Consider the following 20,785-nt stretch of genomic DNA (forward strand, 5'->3'; position numbering starts at 1 on the left):
CTCTTGGAACTGAGTGTACCAGAAACAGGCCGGCTGGGCCCCAGGGCAGGGTTACCCAGAGCTTTCCTTACCCAGGCACGCACTGTCCCCACGATCACCTCCTGCGGGGTCCTGGCAGGGCTCCTTCTTGGCTTGTCTACTGGGGCTCGGGGTTTCCTGTGACACATACACAGAGGACCTTAAATGTCAATGACACTTTAAAACCCCCCTGGGAACCTGACCAGGCCTAAGAGAGATCGCTACATCCTCTGACACCACAGACTGTGATGTGGGGCCAGCATCTCTGTCAATGAATTCCCAGCAGGCCCAGTGGGCCAAGGACTAACAGCCTATGCTCTATACCCCTTTGCTGGGGAGGCCATGAGTTAGAGGCGGGGCACAGGAAGGGGATGACATGAAAAGAAAACAGTAGTTTACCTGGGACTTGCCTGTCACCTCCCAGTCTCCAATGCTCGCCATCTTTGGAACAGTTGGGGCTTGGGGTGTGAGGCCAGCTGAAGAAGAGAATAATTCCGTGAGATAAAAGCTTCGGTTCTCTAAAACCACTTCCTTCTGAGACACAGCTTCCCAAAGGTCACACTGGGATCACACCAAGGGTGCCCCACGCCCGGCACACACTTGCCATTTCACTTCCTTTAGAGGCTGGGATTCCTAAGGTGTTTTCAGTGATATGCCAGGTGTGAGGTACCCTTCCCCATCCTGTGAGCAGCACCCCGCCTGCTGCCATGCCAGCACCTTCTGTATGACTCCAGCTACAAGCATCCTGTTTCACGGAGCTTCTTAACCTTTTGCTCAATATCAACATCCATCCGACATTTATCCCACTGTGTACCTTGAATTCTGTACGTCCTTTCTCCCCACCTGCCAAGCCCATTCCTTGGGAGGAAGGCCTCATTTTCTTACATCCCCATATCCTTGGTACTTACTACTCTCTTTCAAGGACTCCGGTGGCATCTTGGAAAGGTCAGGACGTGTATTCTCCACCCACTGTTTCCGGGGCTGTCCCTCAGAGCCATGGGTCACTGGCTGCCGCTGGAACCTCTGGAACTCCTGAACTGCTTCAAAGGACCTGGAGTCTTCAGCACATAGCTCCAGTCCCTACACAAAGTCAAAGCTTCCAACATCAGGTCAGTACGGTCCCTTCAATGGGACAGGACTCTTATCTTGAGTATGAATGTGTTCCACGGGGTTAACAGAGTCTCAGGATCCAAAGAGGGTTTTTAACACAGTAAGAAAGCTATCAGACTGACGTCAGGAAACAAATCAGCATTTATACTACCATATGAGTTCTGTCTATACTACGAAACGAGGTCTATCTCTACTATGAAATGAGTTCTGTCTTGTTGAATTCTGGGAGGCTACACTACGCAAGTATTTAAAGCAAGTGTACACTATTCAAAATGTTCTTGTTTCACAGAAGTAAATTACATAAAATGTTGTGACCTTAAAAATAATTGATAAGCATATTTATAAGTCTGCTTGCCTCTTAAGTAGTTACAATCAACAAGCTGCATGGATAGACTCAAAGACAATCCTCACTCTACCCAGCTCCTCCAGCTGATACCACACTACAGTGAAGACTTCAACCCCTTGGGCCAACGCAGAAGAAAAGCAGATTCAACCTACAATGGAGAAGCATGAGGCAACCATGAGGACCGTCTCAAGTTTCTAATCCAGGAAGGAGATTAGAAGTCATCGCTCCGCCTCAGCAAGAAGTGATCTGAAGAAACCCAAGCTGAACAACACTCAAAGCTCTTAGATCCATCAGAGAAGCGAGGCCATACGACCTAGGCCTGCCCACAAAGCTGGAGGAGTAAGAGAGGTGACTTCTCTGGAGCAGAGACCTCTAAAGGGACCAGTGTTGGCAGGAAAGCCCTACAGCTGGAGGCACAGGGCAGGCCATCTGAGAGACAGGCTCCAGGAAACCCAGTCACCAAGACAAGGACAATGAGCTTTACCAAGTGTCACTTCCAAGAGCTCCACCCTTCCTCAAAGCGAGGGGAATACACAAGACAGTGCCCTCATGCTTCTGCAGGACGGGGTGGGGCAGTACAGGAACCACTGTGGAACACACCAGTGTACTCTGTGAACAGTACACTGTTCTGTGTGTATGCTCTGTGCCAGAGCATAGCCTACTTTACATAAAGGAGCTGCCCCCTCTGTTTCCCTACTGTTCTGCACAGGTGACAGGAAGTGCCTGCCTGAAGCCCTTTCTAGCAGCCTGCCCCACCCAAAAAGGGACGCCTGAGAAATACTGATGAATTTCAGGGTCCAGAGCACAGACTAATCACAGAACTGTAGACTGCCCACTAGACATTCTCTGCCACTGTATTCTAAAAGACTTATTTACATAGCTCCTTCTACCCAAGACATCATATGCCACCTTTTAACCAAAACTTTCAAGGCACACTGAAAAGGCAAGCAACATTTTGAAGAGCAATCAGCATGAACCAGTGTCAGATGGCAGAAAGCTGGGATTATCAAACCATAAAACTTAAAAATAGTATCCCAGGTGCCAACGGTCTAAACACACTAACTAGCTGGCATGGTGACTCTCATCTGCAATCCCAGCCGTTGGGAAGCTAAGGCAGGAGGATTGCAAGTTTGGGAGCAGGCTGGACTATACTATAAGACTCTATCTCAAAGATAAATAAACAAACCAAGTAAAAGGCCAAGATTGTATAAAATAATTCCCAAATATATGCTGTAACAAAGAAATCCACTTTAAATACAGAGAGACCTTACAGATAAAAGGCGAAGAAGGGAGTAAGAGATATCAACTTAACCCTAACCAAAAGGAAGTGGGCCGGAAGATGCCTCACTGGTTAAAGTTCTTGACACACAAGCAGTTCAGGTCAAATTTCAGATCCCAGAGCCCATGTAAATACAGGGTAATCATGGTGGCCTGTCTGTACTGCCAGCTTTAGAAGGCAGAGACTGGGGGTCCCAAGAGCAAGCTGGCCAGGAAGACTAGCCATATCTGTGATCGCTGGGTCTGACTGAGACACTGCCTCAATGAGTAAGGGAGAAGAGTGATTAAAGATGAATCCTGGCATCAACCTCAAGCCTCCAAGTACCCACACATACACACACATGCACACACATGCACACACACACATATCAGCACTCCCTAACATGCATGCAAACATGCATGCACACCACACACATGCACATGAAGGGGGGGTGGAGTGAGAGAAGCTGTATTAATTTCAGAACAGCAGACTCCAGAGCAAGAGAAGTTCCCAGGGCTGGAGTGGCTTTATGATATGATACAGGGGTTTGATACTCCACAAAGGCATTAATAATTCTCATCCAGGTAAGGACTGCACACACCTTGATCCTCCATACGTCTAATAACACAGTCCAAAACTGACAGAAGCAGAAGAGGGTGAGTACAGTCAGTGACGTCAGCACTGCTCTTGGAGCAGACAAAACCAAAGTCAGTTGAAGGGAAGAGAGCGATGAGTGGTGTAGACTCATTAGTGGGACAGAACAGCAGAGGGATGGTTGAATTCTGCAAGGTAGAACTTGTAATGAAGGAGTACAAGATCTGCCCTCGTGGACCACTCATTGCCACAGCAACCACATGCCAGGCCACAAAGCACACTAAGCGAATGTCCAAGGGCAGGATCATGACACGTGTGCTCCTTGGATCACATGGACATGACTCAGAAACAGAAAGGGAGCTAGAAAATCCCATGATACTTGGAGCTCAAACTATATGCAAGTAAATATTTGAGTCAAGGAAGAAATTTCAAGAGAAATTAAATTACATGAAAATACAACTAAAAAAAAAAAAAAGCCCTCGGGGTGCAGGGAGAGTTGCGGTGCTTGAAGGTGATTTACCAGTGCTGTATCCAGAAGAACCCAGGACTGGAGAAACGGCTCGACAGTTGTGAGCATGCGCTGCTCTTCCAGAAGACCAGGTGCAGCTCCTTCCACCGAGTTCATGAGTGGAGCAGCCTTGTCGCATCCACCAAAGACTCTTTCACTGCAGGCCGCTACTCCCTGTATCTCTTATACACTTCCTGTCCTTGTTTTGTGATGCTCCCTGAGCCTCAGGGGAGGGTGCATGGGAGAGATGGCCCAGTCAGAGCTGAGTACTCCAGTCTCTTACTCTGCATGATAACCAGCTGTGAATCTCTGCATTAATCCATGTCTACTGCAAAGGTAGTTTCTCTCATGACAGAAGATGCAGCAATCCATGGGAATAAAGGTAGGAATTTACGGGGCAGTTGCATACTATGTCCATTTAGCAGAATAATAGTATTTGGCTCTCCGCTAAGGCCTGCGACCTCATCAGTGGGTTTTTAGCCTAGTTAACTGCGCAAGCATGAGTACCATCTTATGGAGCAGGTCTCAAATCCAACCAGGCCATCTCATCCGCATAACATTCCCCCCCACACTGTACCAGCCGGGAGGGAGATCTGGCCAGGCCACTTGTCAAACTTCACGCCACCAGGAAAGCTAGCCAGTGGGGATGAAGCTCCCAGGTTGGTGCCAGCTTGATTTCTCTTTGTGCTACAATTCAAGTATGTGGAGTCTTCAGCAATAGGGTCTTACCATTAAGTTCTGGAGGGGCCCCCAGGGGCAATGGCTGTAGCCTCTAATGTTTGCGGAGTCCCACTGAGCAGCTTAAGAGGTAATCCATTTCTAGAACTAGGCTTTTTATTTGATAGCCTGGTACCTGGGAAAAAGCATTGCTTCTTTTGTAGAGTCAGCCCATTCCTGTGTGTGTGTGTGTGTGTTAGAAAGTGTGTACAGTGGTACTTTTCCATATGGCATACTCAAAGGTCCTGTTATTATCCTTCCACATAGTCCCCGCCCCGCCTTGCCCTCCCCTCATCCCTTTAACCCTTTTTCCCCATTATTTTCTTCCCCTCTTCATGACACCTGTACTCTACTCTTCCCTAAGAGAGTCTCCCTGCCCCTAGTCATCGTCACCTGTCAACTTGACATATCCCAGAACTATCTGAGGGAGTCTCAACTGAGGGAGGGTGTTTCCCTATGCTAATCGATGTGGAAGGGTCTAGCCCACTCTGGGCAGTGCCATTACTAGGTAGGTTGGCCTGGGTTGTAGAAGAAAGCTAGCTGAGCAAGCCAGAGAGGGGGAGCCGGGAAGCAGCATTCTTCCATGGTTTTTACTTCAGCTCCTGCTTGAGTTCCTGCCCTGACTTCCCTTGATGAAGGATTATGAGCTGAACTGCCCCAAGTTGCTTTTGATCATGGTATTCTGTCATACTACCAGAAAGTGACCAATACCCCATGGCCTCTTACTACTCACTTCTGTGGGCTCTCTAATTGAAATATGCATCCAAGCCAGACAATGGTAGTGCACGCCTTTAATCCCAGCACTCTGGAGGCACGGGCAGGCGGATTTCTGAGTTCCAGGCCAGCATGGTCTACAGAGTGAGTTCCAGGACAGCCAGGGCTACACAGAGAAACCCTGTCTCAGACACTGTTAGCCCACAAAAATAAAATAAAATAAAATGAACACCCATCTAAATTGTCAAAGCTAACATCCACACGTAAGAGGGAACATGTAGCATTTGTCTTTCTGGGTCTGAGTTCTATCACTCAGAGTAATTAGTTACCGCTCCAACCATTATCTGTGAATTCCATAATTCATTTCCCTATCAGGTAAATAACATTCCACTCTATCTATGCACACTTTCATTCTCCATTATCCTCAGCAGAAGGGCGTCCGGGCGGTTTCCATTATCTGTATTGTACATAAAGCAGAATGAACGTGGGTGAGAAAGCACCTCTGCAGCAGGAGCATGCCGAGGAGAGGCATCGCCGAGGAGAGGCATCGCCGGATCACATGACAGACCTATTGCTAGCTTTGTGGGATCCCTCCACTCTGATTCCCATGGGGGCTGGACCAGTTACACTTCCTCTAAGAGTCAATAGGTGCTCCCCTTCCCCCATGTCCACACCACAATAGGTTGTCAGCTGCTGCTGCTGCTGCTGCTGCTGCTGCTGCTGCTGCTGCTGCTGCTGCTGCTGTTGCTGTTGTTGTTGTTGTTGTTTTATTCTTAACTATCCTGACTGGGGTAAGATAAACTCTCAAAACCGTTCTAATTTGCACTTTGCCAGGAGCCATCAAGGAGAAGCTAACAACTAGCAGGTGGCTTTCCTGAGATGGTTCTGCCATGGACTGTGAAAGTTAATGATGGAAATGCTTCTCTAGGCAAGGCTGAGAAGAATTTCATTTTAGGAAAGATTCCTGCTATTAATATGCTTTTCCTGCTATTATTAAATATATATATATAACAATCACTAAGTATTAGCTCACCCTTTTGAGCAGATCTCTGCAGAACAACAAAGATGTACTGTCTTGTAGTGATGCTATATAGATGCTGTGTTGGCTAGTTTTGTGTCAACTTAACACAGCTGGAGTTATCACAGAGAAAGGAGCTTTAGTTGGGGAAATGCCTCCATGAGATCCAGCTGTAAGGCATTTTATCAATTAGTGACCAAGGGGGGAGGCCCCCTTGTGGGTGGGACCATCTCTGGGCTGGTTGTCTTGGGTTCTATAAGACAGCAGGCCGAGCAAGCCAGTGGAGGCAAGCCAGTAAAGAACATCCCTCCATGGCNTCTGNANCAGCTNCTGCTTCCTGCCCTGCTTGAGTTCCAGTCCTGACTTCCTTGGTGATGAACAGCAGTATGGAAGTGTAAGCTGAATAAACCCTTTCCTCCCCAATTTGCTTCTTGGTCATGATGTTTGTGCAGGAATAGAAACCCTGACTAAGACAAATTGGTACCAGCATAGTGGGGTATTCCTGTGACAACCTGACCATGTTTTGGGGAGGACTGTGGAAGGACTTTGGAACTTTGGGCTAGAAGATCCATTTGGTGTTAAGAGCTCTGTCGAATGTTGTGTAGGAGCTTGGAAGATAATGTTGAGAACAGTGCAGAAGGTGGAGGCCTGGCTTGTGAAATTTCAGAGGGAAAATTAAAGACTCTTTTCAGGGCCATTGCTATTTTGGATTGTGAAGATTCTGTGGTTCTGGTTAGCTGGGGCTGAAGAATCAGCTGTGATTACCACTGCTTGTGGACGTTGTACATCGTGGTGCGGAGCCTAGTGCGCACCACGATGTACAACGTCCACAAGCAGTCAGGTGGGACTGGTTTTGAAGGCATGAAGGGGTCATGCAGAGTAGCTGAGGCCATGGAAGCACTGTGAGAGGCCATGGAAGGCCATTGGTGAAGGTGCAGCCTCAGTTGCAATTGATGGCCCAGGACTGAAGGGGTCATGTAAAGGAGTTGAGGCTTGGTACCATGAAGAGAGCCTATGAGAGGCTATTGGTGAAGCCTACTTACAGTGGAAGACAGCAGCATTTTGGAGATGCCAGTACCATGAGATGACCCCAAAGAACAGCAGCAGCAGTGGAGTACAGGCAGCTGGAGCCTAGAAGACAACCTGTGTGCTACAAAGGACATGGCTGGAGAAGTGACCCAAGTCCTTGGAGGAGCCCAGAAGACTGTGAGTTGGAGCCCAGATATTGGACGGTTGGAGATTGATTTTTGCTTTTGATTGTGACTGTGCTCTGATATTTTTCCCTCTTGGAGGAAGTTTTTTAATGAAGCCCACAGTTAAGAGACTTTGAATTTTAAAGTACTTTGTATTTTAAAAGATACTGGATCTTTTAAAGGGATTAAACTTTTAATATGTAAAGACTGTGAGACTTTTAAAGTTATTTAGATCTTGGGGATGAATAAGAACTAAGGGTTGAGGCTTACTAGTGATGTGTTTGTGTGTCAAGTTGACAAGAGGTCAATTGTACTGGCTAGTTTTGTGTCAACTTGACACAGCTGGAGTTATCACAGAGAAAGGAGCTTCAGCTGGGGAACTGCCTCCAAGAGATCTTACAGCAGTGGGGCATTTTCTCAATTAGTGATCAAGGGGGGAGGCCCCCTTGTGGGTGGTGCCGTCCCTGGGCTGGTAGTCTTGGTTTATAAGAGAGTAGGCTGAGCAAGCCAGGGGAAGCAAGCCAGTAAAGAACATCCCTCTATGGCCTCTGCATCAGCTCCTGCTTCCTACCCTGCTTGAGTTCCAGTCCTGACTTCCTTGGTGATGAACAGCAGTATGGAAGTGTAAGCTGAATAAACCCTTTCCTCCCCAATTTGCTTCTTGGTCATGATGTTTGTGCAGGAATAGAAACCCTGACTAAGACAGATGCTATATAGACAAATTCTTAATGATGATCCTATAAGAATCCCTAGAATTATATTAGTAATCATCAAGCTCTTATAATAGGACTACTATTAAGTCCTTTCTGATGTCAAAACTGCAATGAGAACTCTGCCAGCCTTCAAGTGTCAGGAGTCAATTGCTTCTGAGATAGCAAGCAGGCATCTACAACTTAGAGCACATTCCAATAGGTTGTAAAACAATTAACTGAAGGTCATAAAAAGGGAACTAAGGATTTACTATTGGTGTAAGGACAGAAGATACAATACTGACTGGGTTTATCTATACAAAACTTCACTAATACCTTAGTCTCAAAAATTATTAACTCTCCATTAACCTGTAGAGCTAGTAACAGATGATGAATGTTTAGCCAGATATGCATGTAAACAGTCTGTCTTGTAAACTTCTTATTTGATTTATGGCTTGAATTTATGTGTAAACTTGTGAACTTTTTACCATGTGATCATGTATTCTGAAAGAAGTATAAGTGCTGAGGACAAAGAGAAGAGTCAGGACTGAGCTCAAGAAGAACTTAGAAGTAAGGGCATAGCACTGGGAGTCATGGCACTATGATCGTTACATCAGAGCAGGGGGAAAGGGGAAGAGTGGGAGAAGAGAGCAGAGAGAACTTTTTGGAGAACTTTTTAGAGAGGACGTTTTGGAGGAGAACTTGTGTAGAAACTTTGGAGAATTCTTTGTATAGTTCCATGTTCCAAATTTTAATTGGGTTTTGTCTATTTGAATTTTAGGTTTTTGTGTGGTTGTTTTGTTTCATTTTGTTTGCTGTCAATTCTAGATACTAACCCTCTATCAGATGTATAACCTGAAGGTTTTTCCCCCATCCTATAGGCTGTTTCTTCACTCGGATGATGATGTCCTTTGCTGTACAGAAGCTTTTTAGTTTCATGAGGTCCCGTTTGTCAAATGTTAATCATAATGCCTGTGATTCAGCCAGCATACCCCCCACGCACCCCCCACTTTCTCCTCTGACAGACTCAAGTTATCAGGTCTTACGTTGAGGTCCTTGATCCATGTGGACTTGAGTTTTGTGCAGAGTGAGAGATGGAGATCTAGCTCTTTCTTCTACATGCAAGCTATCCTGTTTGACCAGCACCATATGCTGCTGATGCTATTGTGGTGTTTCAAATGAGAATAGCCCCATAGGCTCATATATTTGCATGTCTGGTTCCTGGTTGGTGGACTGTTCAGTAGGAAGTATAGCCTTGTTGGAGAAGATATATCATGGGGAGATGAGCTTTAAGGTTTTAAAAGCCCCCCACAGCAGGCCCAGTCTTGTTTTTAATACAAAAATCCCAGCCGTTGGATTTTGCCTAATGAAGCCTCGGGAGCCAGATGCCGTGGTTAACTGACTAGCTCAGAGAGGTGGAGAAAGCACCCAGCTGCCATTCCTTCTCCACTGACCTCCCAGAAGGAAAAAGCTCTCCCTCTCCACACTGTTTTAAGTGCCCATCAATTCAAAAGACCCTTCATTCAGTTTACTTACATTCATCATTCATTCCCCTGTGGGCTGGTTACTAGCTCCGCCCCTTGACCTAGGGTTGACTTTATGTAGCTCTTGGCTTAAAGGCACGTGCTAGGGCTGAGCCGCACCACAAGCACTTGTCTACAGTAAACAGAAAGCTCTAGGATCAAAGGCTGAGCCATACCACACTGCAACTAGAGACAGGGTTTTTACAGTTCACAGTCTTGGGGTTCACAATGTGATCAAATATCCTGCACCACAGCTTCATTCTCTCTCTGCCTCCATCCTGCAGATCGGGATGTAAGCTCTTAGCTGCTGCTCCAGCACCATGCCTACACACCACCTTGCTTCCTTCCCATGATGGTCAAGGATGAGCCGTCTGACACTGTAGCTTCCCTTTACAAGTTGCCTTGGTCATGGTATCTTTGCACAGCAACAGAATAGTGACTGAGACAGCTATCTTTTCCCCGGTGTGGGGTTTTTGTTTTTTGTTTTTTGTTTGTTTGCTTGTTTGCTTGCTTCTCTGTCAAAACCAGGTGGCTGTAGAAATGTGGGCTTTTTATCCAGGTCCTCATTTCTGTCCCATTTATCAAATGTGTGGGCTTGGATGCCAGAACCATGCTGGTTTTATGACTTTCTCTCTGTAGTATAACCTGAGAGCAGAGGTGCTGATGTCTCCAGCAGTGTTCTTATTGGTCAGCATGGTTTTAGCTATCCTGGGTCTTTTGTGTTTCCATATAAATTTAAGACTTTTTTTTTTCTATTTATGTGAAGAACTGTACTGGGCATTTGATGGGGACTTTGTTGAATCTGTAGACTGTTTTTAGTACAATGACCATTTTCACAATATTAACCCTACCAAGCAACGAGCATGGACGGCCTTTCCATCTTCTGGTATGTTCTTCAATTTCTTCAGTGTCTTCGAGTTTTCATTGTACAAGTTTTTCAGTTTCTTGATTAGATTTATTCCAATGGGATTTTGGGGGGGAGGAGGACCGAGGGGGTAATTGTGAATAATGATTCCCTGATTTCTTTCTAGTGTTTGCTGTTTGCATATAGGAAGCTGATTTTTATGTGTTAATTTTGTATCCTAATAGCTTTTTTAATATGTTTACCAGCTATGAATTGGATATTTTGACATTTTCTTTCCTATTTGCTTCTTTTATCTCTCTCCTGTCTTACTGCTCTAGCTAAGCATATAACCACTATATTGAACAGGAAAGGAGAGAGGGGATATCCTTGTCTTATCTTATTCCTAATTTCAATGAAAATATTCCATTTAGTTTGATGTTGGCTGTGGGTTTGTATCATACCCATTATTATGTTGGGATATGTCCCCTGTCCCATTCTCTAGAACTCTTATTATGAAGGGATAGTGGAGATCCACAAAGACCTCTTCTGCATATGAGATGATCCTGTGTTTTCTGCTATTAAATCCATTTATGAGCAAGACTACATTTATTTACTGTTGAGCCATCCCTCTATCTCTGGGATGAAGCTGGCTTGACTGTGGTAGATGGTACTTTTGATGTGCTCTTGAATTTGGTTTGTAAGTATTTTACTGAGAATTTTTGTTAGATCTTTGTTTAACATCAATTCTAAGCTTATAAGGAGAGGCAAAGAACCAAAATAACCCAGACTCCTCACCAAAGACTTACAGATGCCAACCAAGCATATAAAAAGGTGTTTCTAATCATAAGAAACTGCAAACTGAGTAGTAGGAAGAAGGCAGTCAGTAAAGTGCTTGCCACAGCAGGATAAGGACCTAAGCTCAGAACCCCGGAACCCAAGTTAAAAACAGTGTGCACCCGTCATCCCAGCCCAAGGGAGGAGGCTGCAGGAGGGGCCTGGAGCTCACGGTCAACAACTCTAGCCAATCAGTAAACACCAGGCTCATTAAGTATCCATGCCTCAGAACTAACATGGAGAAACTATTGAGGAAGACCCCTGACATCAACCTGTGGCCTCTACCATGTGCATACAAACTTGCCCACATGTGTACCCTTCAACACATATAAGAAATGACAAATTAAAATGTGAGACCACTTCACAACTACCAGAATGCCTGGCATCCAAACACAAAACCACAGAAACTCACGCTCACTGCCAGCGAAAGAGATAGAATAGTAGGGCCACGTTCCAAAACAGTCCAACGGTTTCTTATAAGACATAAACACCCCTTTGCCATTCGGTCCAACAATGCAATTCTTCAGTTTTACCCAAATGGCCTGAAAACTTATGCGCACACAAAAAAACGTACATGTGACACTTACAGTGCTGTCAATCATATTGGCCAAATAGAGACACAACCAAGACATCCTTCTGTCTGGACTGGAGGAACTGGTACATCCAGAAACAGAACAGAATTCAGTGCTAAAAAGAAAAGCAATTATCAAGCCATGGAGGAACACTACTAAAAGCATGCATTACTTAGAAAAAAAAACAACAAAAAAAAAAAGGCTATGCACTAACAGACTGTGACTCCACCTCTGTGGCATTCAGAGAAGGGCCACTCGCCACTCTACGTGATGGTAGAAAGATGAATGGTTGCCAGACATTAGGAGGGGAAGGAATCAGTACGCACAACACACAGGACTGTTGAGGGCATGAGCCTACTATGTGAGACAACATAATAGTGGACACATGTCTTTATGTGCCTGCCAAAATCATAGATGCACCCCTCCAGCTGTGAGCCTGTGTGGCATGCACACTCTGAGGGGTGATGATGTTGGTGCAGGCTCACTGGGGTAATGAACGTTCTACTCTGGTAGGGGATGAGGACCGTGATGGAGACTACGTCTGAGAAAACCATACTTGCTGCTCAATTTTGAACCTAAAGACTCGGTTAAAATAATGAAGGCTTCATCAGACCACCTGATGAAGAGTGGGGTTCCAGACGAAATAAGCTAAAGATTGTAGGACAGTGGTACTCAAAGATCCCTTTTAGGGTTTTAGCCCTGAATGAAGGCACTGACCACAGGGTGTGGCTCATAAATTTCATCCTCTTATGAAGAATTGGGTTTTGCCTCCAGAGAGGAGGACGACAACTCAGAGAGCATGCAGCACAAGGCTACGAGGTGTGGCGCATGCACTGAAGAGGGGAGGTGCGCCTACTACTCTGAGGACCCAGGAGCAGGCAGAGAAGCTGGAGAATAAAAGTGGAGGACATGGACAAGGGGAACCAGAGAGGACACCATTGTTTTGTCTTTTCTCTCTATTTTAGAGGGGTTCAACCTTTGGCCGCCTCACAGAGGTGTCACTTGAAAAACTAGCCTAGTCTGGCTTCTCATTTCACAGATGGAGTATTGAAAACGCCTTAAGTCAATCCTCACCTCAGGAGTCTCACGTCCTTCATCCTCCAGCTCAAGTCCCAAGGCTTCCATTGTTTCTTTGACACTTAAGGCTTCTTGACAGAACATGGGTGTGGGAAGGTGGTGGAGGGAGCGGGGATGTCTACTAAGAGGCATGTCCTCAAGCTCTGTTCTCTGATGTGAAGTGATAGCTTCCTGCCAGTCTGTAAAGGAGCCCAGGGGCAGGGCCACCGACCTTGGCCCTCCCTCATCTGTACAGAGCTTTACAGTTCAAATGGACAGAGAACCTTGTCATTCTCAAACACAGAATCCTCACAACTAAGTGTGGTTAAGTATGGGGCCATGGGGATTCCTGACTGTAACAAGTGCAGAACTGCAAGCGTTTGAGGTGCAAGTTCTGAAAGGCCCCCTCAGCCTGAAGTCAGCTACGGCGCTGACTCTACACAGTAGCTGCAAGCAGGATCCCAATTCTGGGCCATGGGAAAATGACACATGACATCATAGGCTCTGAGAGCTGCTTGGAAATGGCTGACACTCCGGAGGTGGGATCTGTAAGGCCCCTCCCCTTTTCTACTCTACCACTCACAAATCCGGACAAGTTACTTACCTTTCGGTTAGCTCATTTGAAAGACAGCACCCAGAGGCTGACTGGATGACATGCACACATGAGAGGCTCAGAACAGGGCCTGGAGCCTCAGAGGTGCCAGGTCTGAAGTGGAAAGGGCATGCATGACCTTGAACCCAGAAATGGGGCGTTTAGGCTCTGGTTCCATCTCCGATTCTTTTTTTTTTTTTTTNGTTTTTTTTGGTTTTTTTTCTAGACAGGGTTTTTCTGTATTGCCCTGGCTGTCCTGGAACTCACTTTGTAGACCAGGCTGGACTCGAACTTAAGGACCCTCTGATTCTTAGAACCTTACTCTACAAAATAGAGACAGTAAAACTTTGTCTATGGGCTGCTATAAGCATACAAAGAGATCCAGGTACGGGTGATGACTGGGTTGAACATCCAATATAATAGAGAGGAGGCACACTGAATGGTACAGGAAGGCAGTCCCAATGGTGGTGAGGCACACACCCTCTTGTCAGGCCTTGCCAAGTGCAAATCTTGCCTCTACAATCCAGTAGCTGGTGATTTTGAACTAATTATCTTATCTGTTCTTTGCCTACATTTCCTCACTAGTAAAATTAGGCTAATAGTACCGACCCACCTTATTAATCTGTGGCAGAATTAAATGAGTTAAACAAGTCAAACAGCTGGAATACTACCTGCTACACAGCAGGGCTCAGGAAACAGTAGTTGCTCAATGATCGCTATTATAGCAATTTGGGGGCAATTATTAACTCAACCTCAGGCCCGCTACCTTGCCTAATCAGCTTCCTAGAGATCAGACATTAGCCTCACCTGCTGTCCGGCAGCCCAGGCCTCTCGGTGCCAATCCTCCACCAGGGCCACTGCCTCCTCTCCGCTCTCAGGGTGTCGTGCCTCCACCCAGGTCTGCACTTCCCTGGGTAAGATGGACAGGAACTGCTCCAGCACCAACAGTTCCAGGATCTGTTCTTTGAGGCGAAGCTCAGGTCTCAGCCAACGACAGCAGAGAGCCCAGAGCTGGCTGAAGGCCTCATGGGGTCCAGCTGCATCCCGGTACCGGAACTGCCTGAAACACCGGCGGGAAACCTCAGGGCCGGGGATGGGGCTGTGGCTCTCCTTCTCGGGTCGGGAGTCTGATCCCCACGAGTCCTCCTCCAGCTTCACAATCAGGAGGTCTTCCTGCTCTGGCGGAGGTGAGGCCACAGCCATCATCTGGTCCAGGTGCTTCACTTCAGCAGGGCTGTCCTCATCTGGCTGCTTCCTGCATTGACAATGTGTCCTTCAAGGGACTCCTGGGGAGGGACAGCTCCCCAAGACTGTGAAGACAGAAAGACACGGTGAGGGAGAGGACCCAGGGACACCGCTTCCTTCGCCTCTCTCATACCTTCCACGACCTGTGAGGGGCAAGAAGCCTCAGAGACACTGCTTTGCGAAGGGCAGGAAGTGAGACCGTGATCAGGCACCAATCAGTTCCCTTTACATGAAGACAGCTACGTCTTTTGGGACATGCCTAAATGTTTAATCCAAGAAACCTGGACCTCTGGGCTTTGACCCTCGTGTGGCCTTCCTCCCTTCTACACCAGGTTCGAAAGCCAACCTTCCCCAAAGCCAGACCCCAAGAGGGTCACCTTTTCCATGAGATCTGCCTTCTGAAACTTGAACCTTGGTCCTTGTCTAGGCACGGTCATCTGGCAAAATCCCCCTCACTCGCCAGTCATCCCACGCACCTGGTGTTATTCACCATCTCTAAATTGAAGTTTCTTGAAACTCCAGCCAAAGCTGTCTGCGTAGCTCATGGCTCCAACATTCCCACTTGACTATCCTCTAGATACCTCATATGCAATGGGTCGAAACCAAATGTACCATCCCCAGCAATCAGGGGGCAGAGGCAGGAAGACTCTAAGTTTAAGACCAGCTTGAGCTACAATAGCAAAAACGCCAAAACTCTGTCTCAAAAAACAAAAATTACTAAATAAATACATAAATAAAGCAAATCAATAATAAAATCCTGAATTGCCATCTTCTGTGGCAAGCTCCACAAAAACTGCATGTTCCCTGATACAGGACTCATCCTCAGTCACCAGCTTTCGTGGCGTCTCATGCTCTCCCTTGCAACCATGATCACCCTGTTGTATTTACCACAGTGCCCAGACCACAGCTTCCGAAGGCTCTAGAACAGTGCTCAGCCCACGGAGGAAACAAAGCAGACAGTGATGTTGTGAGCTCATGAGGACCGCAGCACACTAGCCAAAGGACAACTGGTGGCCTGCCCACATCAAAAGGGCTCCTCTCTCCCCTTGACTCCCACCTTCCCATGACACCATCTTCTATTACACTCTGTAGAGACACGTGCACGTTGGCACCTAAGGGGGTACAGCCCACACTGGGTTCTCTTAGAAAACAAGCTCGAAAGTCTAATGGCATAAGACACACCCAACAGAAGGAGGCCACTGGCTGCATCCAAGTAGGAATGGCACAGTAGGACCAGAGGCAAAGGATGGTGGCATCTGGTATTCTGGGCCATCTGACTGGGATGGGTAGAGTCAAAGGTAGCAAAAGATAGAGGCTGGCCAAAAAGACTTCCGTGTACATAGGAAGATGCTTAGAGAACACAGGGCCACTGGGCTACTTCTAGCTGTCCCTCTGCTACATGTGGTTATATGTCACTTCCTCCAGGCATTCCTTGGTGTGCTCTATCATGCCCTGCCACCATCCCTGCTCCCCCCAAAGCAGCTGATACATGGCTCTTAGATAAATGCTCACCCATGGTTTGCAGTCACCTATCCCTACAATGGAAAATACCACTACACTGTATACCAGGCCAGTATGGGACCCAGCCTCATAGACTACAAACAGCAGGGCCATTAGAGAGTTTTGTTGCCTTGTATTAAGTATGTAAATCTGTTACATCAAAAGTCTGGAATGGTCATGATTTATATTGAAGAATTAATGTTTCATAACTTTTTTTTAAACACACATTTTCCCAACACACTAATCCAAACACACAATCTGTCATACACAAGGACTAACCTGTCAGTCATTCACAGAGTACCCACCATGTGCCTTGCACTGTACTGGGAGCTACAGATCCAACAATGGCTGGGACAGAGAGTCCCTTCAGCCTTCACAAAGTTGCAGCCTAGGGAACAGACAGTAAGCTGGCAAGCAAAGGCTCCTATGCTCCTGCATAAAGGAGACACTCACCAGGCAATGAACAGCCATCAGTCACCAAGCCAGAGCCGAGGACATCTTTTGGGGGAAAGAGATACTAAAAACCTCAAAGGTTCATTTCAAACAAATGGAAGAAACCCTTGTCGGAATCATATATCAATCTATCCATATGGACTAGACTACGGTGGGGGAAGGGAGGTCCACACCGTCAGTCAGGAGCTGGGCAAGGGCATTCTCCAGCCCTGAGGCCACCAGAGATACATCGAGGCCTCCAAGAAGTGCCTTTTATCCACACTAAGTACAGCCCTAAACGTTCTCCATCTAGATTTGCACAGAATCCTCCAGTCAAGGAAGTAGAGGGTCATTAGTGCTAAGCTGACCATTACTGACCTGTAACACCCATGACCCAGGAAGACCAGAGAGAGAAAGTGCGCTCTGTAAGCCTTGGAGTCGATTCCACCCGTGTCTGTTCCACCTGCCTTTAGTTTCGTGAGCCTTTCTTGTCACTGAATGGAAACGGGCTGTCTTTTCCACCGCATGATCAGACAGAAGTCAATTCTTCTGCCTCATGGTCACACTAGAAAACCTGAGCGTATGCCAAGACTGAGTGCTCACTGAGTCCTTACCGCAGGACTCCCAAGCTGTGACGTATAGAGAGAAACAGAACTTCTCAAAGAGAGAGGTGGGGAGGGGGGAAAAAGAGAGAGACGGAGGAAAAGCCCTAAACCCACCAAGTGTCTGAGCTAGGACCTAGGCCATTTTCCGTAATCCCGTCACATCCTCCTAGAATTATGCTACGGGAGACAGACAAGAACATCCACGGAAGAGTGCGACTCTACATCCACTTCTGCCTCTTCTATTTTTTCTTTTTTTTTTTTCTTTTTTTTTTTTTTTTTTTTTTTTTTTTTTTTTTTTTTTTTTTTGGTTTTTCGAGACAGGGTTTTTCTCTGTGTAGCCTTGGCTGTCCTGGAACTCACTCTGTAGACCAGGCTGGCCTTGAACTCAGAAATTCACCTGCCTCTGCCTCCCGAGTGCTGGGATTAAAGGCGTGCGCCACCATGCCCGCACTTCTGCCTCTTAGCTACTGTGTCACACCGTGTAGGTCAGACAGACTCCTGTCCTACCCAGTTCTTACCCCAAGCTAACTTGTGAAACAAGAGCAGAGCCGGGCAGTGGTGGTGCATACCTTTAACCCCAGCACTCGGGAGGCAGAGGCAGGCAGATTTCTGAGTTCAAGGCCAGCCTGGTCTACAGAGTGAGTTCCAGGACAGCCAGGGCTACACAGAGAAACCCTGTCTTGAAAAAAACAAAAAAAGAAAAAGAAAGAAAGAAACAAGAGCAAAATAAGCAGGCAGCAAGCCTGAAACGGAAAAAGTAAGTATGCGAAATGGGCAGGGACTGTGAGCCACCGTGAAGCCCTGAGAGGACAAAGGCACAGGATGCCCCCAGTTCTTCAGCCTTTTCCAAGAGCAACTAGACCTCTAGAGTTCAGATGCTGGCAACAGCCAGAATTGCTTCAGACACATGAGGGTTAAATAAGGCATGACAGCGGACTTCACCCCATGTGGGCTGCCACTATGTCTTCTCTGGTGGTGCTACTCCCCATGCCTCCGCTACTCCCCGCCTGCTTTTCATCTTTTCGAGCCTTTCTTGACACTGAATGGAAGCAGCGTATCTTTCCTAAAGCATTATTCCAGACAGAAGTCTGGGATATATAAATCACAAAGATTTCACTTCTAGTTCCCAGAAAGACTTAGGAGGGGTACAGAGTCCCCAAATGATGAAAGGGTACTCAATCAAAATCAGGGCCACCAGAATTCACTGTATAAAATTCTCACATTAAAAAAAAATATTTCTTAAGTTGTTCCACTTTACCAAGGGGAAGCTGAATGGGGCCTTGGCCACTGGGTCCTGGATGTGAATGTGGAGCTAAGTTATCCCCTCCACTGGCTTCTGTAACAACAGGAGGAGGAGAGAAGATGCTCCCTCAGTCCAGAGAGAGGACCAGATTGGTTGGGAACCTCTAAGCAACTGGGACCTCCCAATGGTTATCAGTCCTATGCAACCATAGGCTAATTATGCAATCTATGGCTGTAAGAGAGAAGACTCCTACCTAAGGACTTGAACCGGGGACAGCAGGTAAGTCTCTCTTAGCTGACCATCCCCCACCATGGGGGTAACTACCTAGAGTAGTCTGCTGAGAAATGAGCTCCATATGGATATATGTTGTGATCAATTAGCAATGGCTGCCAGGCCTCAGGAAAAGGAAACCGCTGTATGCATCCCTATGTGTTGGCCAACACTGTCCTTAAGTCCCCAACAGCCTCAGCTCCCAGCAGATATCGATGTCAGGAAGAAGACTGAAGGCCATAGCCCTGGAAGTTCATAGCCATCTTCCAACGTGGTCTAAAAAAGCTTCCCCTGAGAGTCTTTAGTCCACATTCACCAAACCTTTACTCATTTGCTTGATCTACATTAGGTGTTTGCTGTCCTGGGCTGGACAAAGGAAAATGGAGATGAGCCAGACACTGCCTGTCCTGATGATACTTGATGAAACTATCTAGTGGAAGAGAAAAAAAAAAGTCACAGATAATTATATTAATCCAATGTCATAAAGAAAGTATGATTTGGGAGCTGGGAAGTTGGAGGTAGCCATTTACTAAGGGAACTGTTGAATTGGCTCTTGAGTGGTTCTCTGCAGAGAATGGGGGGGGGGGTGAGTACAGCAGAGAGGCAGGCTATGTAACAGTGAAGCAAAATGGCCCGCCCGGAGAATGGGGAACACTTTGGCAGCCCCCGGAGCATGCAGTATGGGAAAAGTGGGCTGCAAAGAGAATTATGAAGAGTCTATTAGAGCAGATTTCATTCAACACGTGTTGCACGCCAGGGACGGATTCCAAGCTGGAGAACGAACGGAAGGTATGGAGATGAGGGTTTCAACAGATCACACTGGCGGCAATGTTTCTCCGAGCTGGAGAAAAGACAATGTGGACACTTCTGCAGAGGCTCTCGGAAGACAGAGGTTATTTTAAGAGATACTAAAGAAATGGCAAGCCTCGAACAGTGTACGGCAAACAGCGTGAGTGGGGAAGAATGCAGGCGCAGGTGGAATCAGCTGGTAAAATAAGTAGGTCGGTGGGCGGGTCAGTAAGGAGTGGGTGGGTCCGTAGAGGGTGGGCGGGTCAGTAGATAAAGATGCCTTTCACTTCTATCAGTTATGAGGAAAGAAGTACAGGCTTGGGATTGAACACAACAGCCAGTCCCGTCACAGATGACATGAACTCGGGTGTCGAGAATGAAGCACCATTTTAAGGTCAGACTTTCAGCTCAGGCCCTCTTCACTTCTTTGCCAGGGGCCTTGAATCCTCTCTTCCCTTGATTGTGCTTTTCTAGACCCTAAGGTAACTTCCCCACACAGCCAAAACGCATCTTTACCATCTCACCCACAGACCTCGGTAAGATCCGTCTCACTACCCGCCTCTCCAACTCACTCTTCATCCCGACCCCTCCGTAACCCTGCCCATCTCCACACGCTGCATCCTCTGCCCGCCCGCACCCCCGCCCCGACATACAGACACACACACACACACACACACACACACACACACGCCACGCTGCTTTCCCCTCTCACCTTCCAGCTCCCCTCCCCCCCGGGTACCACCACCTCCAAAGCCTCCAGTCCAGCGCCTGAGTCTCAACTGCACCCCATCCGCCACCCAGACTCACCCACAGAGACACCCACTTCTCAACAGGGCGGAAGTGCTCCCGGGCTCTTGCAGGGGATGCTGGGACGCAGAGTCCCGGCGCCGCCAGCCCGGGAACCCGATCTCTGAGACCACAACTCCCAAAAGGCATCGCGCGAGCACCGGTAGACACTCCCCTATCGGCCGCCTCTCAGATGACGTCAGCCAATGAGTGCCTCAGCGTCTCAGGCACTCTGGTACCGGAACAAATCTTGCAGGGCCAACGCCTGGGGGGGTGTAGCTGGATACTATTCTCTTTCCATTGGTTCTGCGGTGACGGTGCCGCCTACT

At 47.2% G+C, this 20,785-nt stretch overlaps 1 protein-coding gene across 2 annotated transcripts in view; it reads right to left on the reverse strand.

Annotated features, from left to right (window-relative positions):
* The window catches only part of Zscan20 (zinc finger and SCAN domain containing 20), a 28,389-nt gene extending 7,871 nt beyond the window's left edge, over window positions 1-20,518 (reverse strand). Inside the window, exons 1-5 of one of the 2 annotated variants that reach the window (XM_029540285.1) lie at window positions 20,478-20,511; window positions 14,394-14,896; window positions 927-1,098; window positions 418-494; window positions 72-156 (exon numbers count right to left, since the gene is read on the reverse strand). In XM_029540285.1, the coding sequence (XP_029396145.1) occupies window positions 72-156; window positions 418-494; window positions 927-1,098; window positions 14,394-14,792 (733 nt within the window). In that variant the 5' untranslated portion in view covers window positions 14,793-14,896; window positions 20,478-20,511. Of the gene's footprint in view, window positions 1-71; window positions 157-417; window positions 495-926; window positions 1,099-14,393; window positions 14,897-20,477 lie in introns of both variants that reach the window. The other variant, XM_021200291.1, reaches the window with a different exon arrangement.
* Between the last annotated feature and the right edge of the window lie 267 nt (window positions 20,519-20,785).

The sequence above is a fragment of the Mus pahari genome, chromosome 6 (assembly GCF_900095145.1).
Source record: "Mus pahari chromosome 6, PAHARI_EIJ_v1.1, whole genome shotgun sequence".
In the NCBI taxonomy this organism is placed as follows: Eukaryota; Metazoa; Chordata; class Mammalia; order Rodentia; family Muridae; genus Mus; species Mus pahari.